Here is a 5136-nt window from a genome sequence, read left to right on the forward strand (position 1 = left end):
CAGTGATCTTGACCTTTGACCTTACTTCTAACCTGAAAGCAATCCCAAGCAAGCACTTCCTGTAAGAAAGCAATGCACCAAGATTGCGTTTGATTGGCCCAAGGGATCTGAAGTTATCGCACGCAAAGCTATTTTTTATTAATAGTAACAATGACCTTTGACCTTTGAACCTGAAAAGCAATCGAAGAGAGCACTTTTGGTAAAGAAGCACTGTATGAAATCGAAGTTTGAGTCTGATTGGCTAAGGAAAACTCGAGTTATCACATAGAAACGAATTTTCTGTTCATAGTAACAGTGACCTTGGACTTTGACCTTTGAACATGAAGTAAGCATTGTGCTGACGCAGCCACCGCCGTCGCCGCCGCCGCCGACACTACCGCCGACAGAGTGATACTTACAAAAATCAGAAATATTGAGGAAGTTGTAGTATCTGCACAACATGGTTTCCGACAGTGATTTGAAATTGATATCTTAGATCTATATAAAGTAGATTAAAAAATAAAGTTGATAAGAAAAAAGTCATTCCATTAATGTTTCACCAATTTTATTGCTTTTCATTATAAAAATGAACTGGACAGTTTTGACAGCTCAGATTGAAGTACAAGAATCCTCCTTAATTGTATGTATAACAAGATCAATAGAATTGGTCAAATATTGTATACAAATTGTACAAATATTGTACACGAATTGCAAGAAAATTATACATGCATTATAAAAACATTGTTCATGTTAAAATTTCAAATTCATCATGCGCTCTGTTGCACTTCAATAGACATAACATATGTACGTGTATATATATTTCAATACTCAGAAACATCAATACAATTATACACAAGACAAGGCTTAGTTTTCATGAACATTCCTTAACTTCTTAAACCAACCTTTCCCTTCTGGATAATCTTTACCTGAGGCAAAATTACATTTTTTACACGTAGACTTCAAAAATATGTTCTTAAAGCTAAGGAATACTGTAGTATTTAAAATCATATTCCATCATCCAAAATGAAACTTAATGGGAAATGTGTATTTTAACGAAGTAGTAAAAGTTATAACTTTTATATTAATACGAAAGTTTTACTCCCAATGGAAACAAAAGTGCTTCAAGTATTAAATCATAAAAAATTCTCAAATTCGACCCGAAGTATCACTAATTACCGCAAAGGCAGACGGTATTCATTTGTGAAACATCATTTTTCTGTTTTCTTTTTACTTTCATTTCTGGTAGGCACAGAAACTCATATAATCTTCATTCAGGCATAGATTTTATCAATAGACATTTTGCACGTTTCTAATGTCGGAACGAAGGAATGCCCCTTTAAGTATACAAACTTGGTAAGGAAATACTTGTATTAAAGAATGTTAATGAAAGCATGAAACCTTAGTTCGCAGAGTTGATATGTGTGGTAGCTATACATTGTTTATGAACTCGTTTCACCTCTCCTTGGTAGTGTATAACTCTATATTACATACACAACAGATGATACCCATTGTTTATGAACTCGTTTCACCTCTCCTTGGCAGTGTATAACTCTATATTACATACACAACAGATGATACCCTTTAAAGTGATCCAGTTCAAGTGATTTATCAACTCACAAAGCCTAAGTTTAGACTTACCGTGACTGGAATAGTTGTATAACACAGTCATTATTAAAATATATTCATGGACAATCAATCATATACAATGTATATGTGATACATATACTTTGAAAAAAATTGTACTTATGTGAAGCTAGAAGAAAATCAAGAGTTGTGCTCCCCTCAGGGATGGCTAACTAAGCAGTACAGCTAATGGTGGTAACCCCTAGGGTATCTGTACAGATAATGTAGGGTTTCAGTCCCTCAGGGAATGCTAACCAAGCAGTACAGATACTAACGAGTTTTGTCCCTTGGTGATCCCTAACTAAGCACTAAAGATAATATGAGTTGTGGTCCCTTTTGGGTCATTGTCTAGGCAGTACAGCTAATTAAGAGTTATGGCCCCTTGGGGATCACTAACTAATAATCTGTACAGAAAATCTAGCGTTGTGGTCCCTCAGGGATCGCTAACCAAGCTGTACAAATAATCATGAGTTTTGGCCTTTGGGGATCACTATCTAAGCCGAACAGCTAATCTAGGGCATCCATTAACCCGAGACCTCGGGTCAATGACGCAGCAAAAATTAATTTGACGCACGACTTTTGCATGTAGTGTGTCAATCTGACGCTTCACATTTTGACACATTTATCAGTTTACATTTGGAGAATGATTAACCGTCAAGTTTGAGAATTTAATAATTTGACTCTCAGGATTTTGATTTGACTCTCAGGATTTTGATTTGACTCTTAGGATTTCAGAGCTGAGAGTCACTGACTCTTGAGATTTTAATCCTATTGGATGCCCTAGCTGTAATTATGAGATTTTTGGCCCCTTGGGGGTCGCTTACTAAGCAGTACAGATAATCATGGGTTTTGGTCCCTTGGGATCCCTATCTAGGCAGTACAGCTACTCATGAACTGTGGACCCTTGCAATTGGTGATCACAAACTAATCAGTACAGATAATCATTAGTTGTGGACCCTTGGGGGTCACTTTCTAGGCAGTACAGCTAATTAAGAGTTGTGACCCCTTGGAGATTACTTCCTAACCCAGTACAGCTCACCAGTAAGTTCACCACAGCTGAACACCGTGAATGGGTAGAAAACAAGCACTTTACTTTAAAGAACTAAGAATAATCAAGACCAATAACACAACACTTTCAGTAGATTTTTGAGAGATTGTTTTGAATGTCAAGAAATTATTTTGTGTCTTGTATAATTATTTGTTCCTCTAGCAATGGATTCAATGGTACTGGTTCCGTCATCAAACTAGATTGAATTTCAACATAATTATCTGTCAGAATATAAAATTCAGTATTACACTCACATGTTCTATTGATAACAAACTTTCTATTAATGAATGGAATGTCCGTCTGAGGACGAAATCCTTTGATGACAACATAAATCTGACAAACTGACAGCTTTATAAGACTCTCAATATTGACAGTGATTGAACACAAGATTGAAGATAGTGCTGAGTTTTTCGACATCCAATAGGCATCCAATCGGCTTGGACATTTTTAAAAGTATACTTTATATTTTTAATCATCAAAATCATCTCAAAAATATTCTGGATGTTTGTTTAACTCTTGTGATATTCTTTTTTCCACAAGTGGCATCATTTGTCCATGAAATGCCAAATTACAGCTCACGAACACTTGTTTTCCAGTTTTCTTTGCTGAAATTAAAAAAAAAAACAATAAATAAATATAGCTGACTCATTACAAATGAATACATGCATGAATGTGTACATACATATATAGGTGTAGGATAATACAGGAACACATTATCAGAAACTAATCACGACTATTAAACAACACTTTCCACTGACAAAAAAAAAACCGAAATAAATTAGGGTAATCAGAATGGCTGGAAATCAATTATTTAATTGATTTGTGAATAGGAAACAATATATATTATGAAACTGCAAAATGGGATTACAAACAAAAGTTTCTGCTTATTCTGTTTTTAAATTGTAAATTTGTAAATTAAATGATGGAAGTTACACCTATTGTTGGAACATTACATCAAAGACTTTTCAATTAAGTTTTGATGTTTTTCTACATGTATGAACATACACTTCTGCATGTACATGTAGTGTATGTAAGATAAGGAAGGACATATTGTACATGTTAGCCAGAGTTTCCTCTGGCCCTGACACCGTGTCTGGTACAAACATGGTGTCAGGGCCAGAGAAAACTTGGGCTATGTAGATGTATATGCGTATATATAATTGTAGCCCAAGTTTTCTCTGGCCCTGTCACCATATGTCTGGTCACATGGTGACACTGACAGGGCCAGAGAAAACTCAGGCTAATATAATTGGTGTACAATAAAATGTGAATTATATTATTATTTATTACTATTAGTATATTATAAACAAATTACTATTATAATATTATCATATAAACACATGTCTTACCTAATTGTAGAGCTAATGAATTACTTGGTGAATCAGACCCTCCAATGAGTGGAACTGACGATGGTAATTTGTCCTAAAATAAATGAAACACATGCTATATACTGAATATCGGTATGTCTGGGGTAAGGGAGACAACCGCAATAAAACATAAATTCATTTTTCAGTCAACACAAATGGTACACATTAGACAGAGTATTCTCATTTATATGTAACATAGATTTTGTCTATGACTGTTCAATCAATATCACTACTACAACGCCTTTTCCCCCGAATTCACAATTTTCGAAATAGCTAAGGTAAGGTTTAAAATGTCTTGTAAGCTATCGACTGTTATACATATTTCGTAAGTTATAACTATAACTTATAAGTATATTTCCCTTGCTGTAATGAGACGTATTCGTATATGCAACACGCACGTTTAATTAGATTTTGTACATAATGGTCACATTTTAAAACAATTGAAAGTTCTTAGAAATTCACAAAACAACTGACAACTTACAAATTTAGTTTGCATAGCTACGGTAAATGAGCCAAATGTAGCAGGCGTATTTCCTATCCACAAGTGAAAGCTGTCTTCTAATTTGATAACTTGGAAGAAACATTCAGAGTCCATTATTTGATCATGAAATGTGTGAACACTGATTGATGGCGTAGGCTCATCCATTCTTGGGACCTTGTCTGCTACCTCATCACCAACTCTCTCTCCGTCCGCCATGCTTTGTAAACTTCCGAAAAAGGGAGACCACTCTAAGTTACAATTTATGGTAACAATAATTGCAGCCCGGAAGCATTACAGCGCCTGGTTCACAACTTGCCATAAATGATATCGATGGGAAAATATTTGGATATTATAGCAATGACACATATGCGATGCAAACAGTTCATATAGGAAAAAGTTTGTTTATAAAATTAACCATGTTTTTTGTTGTTGTTTGTTCTTCGGGAGTGTTGGGTGTTTGGAGGGGTATACATATATTTTCCCCGTAATTAAATTGTGTGAACCTGTTGCACGGGGTTGTTATAAAAGCTGTAATTACAAAATGGCTGATGTTAAAATGAATCCCGTGGTTGGTTCCATGCCACAAGCATTCATAATAAGTAGTATAAGAATTGTGCACTCGTAGGTTTCTCGCTCCA

General features: G+C 35.0%; 1 protein-coding gene across 1 annotated transcript; it reads right to left on the bottom strand.

The window, feature by feature from the left end:
• Positions 1–527: 527 nt before the first annotated feature.
• On the bottom strand, positions 528–4733 carry LOC117334910 (proteasome assembly chaperone 4-like). The gene is made up of 3 exons (XM_033894753.1): positions 4499–4733; positions 4000–4072; positions 528–3255 (listed from the first exon to the last, which is right to left on the bottom strand). Exons 1-3 carry the CDS (start codon positions 4712–4714, stop codon positions 3137–3139), a joined length of 408 nt encoding a protein of 135 aa, XP_033750644.1. The 5' UTR covers positions 4715–4733; the 3' UTR covers positions 528–3136.
• Positions 4734–5136: the final 403 nt, after the last annotated feature.

Source organism: Pecten maximus, chromosome 9, assembly GCF_902652985.1.
Source record: "Pecten maximus chromosome 9, xPecMax1.1, whole genome shotgun sequence".
Lineage (NCBI taxonomy): Eukaryota > Metazoa > Mollusca > Bivalvia > Pectinida > Pectinidae > Pecten > Pecten maximus.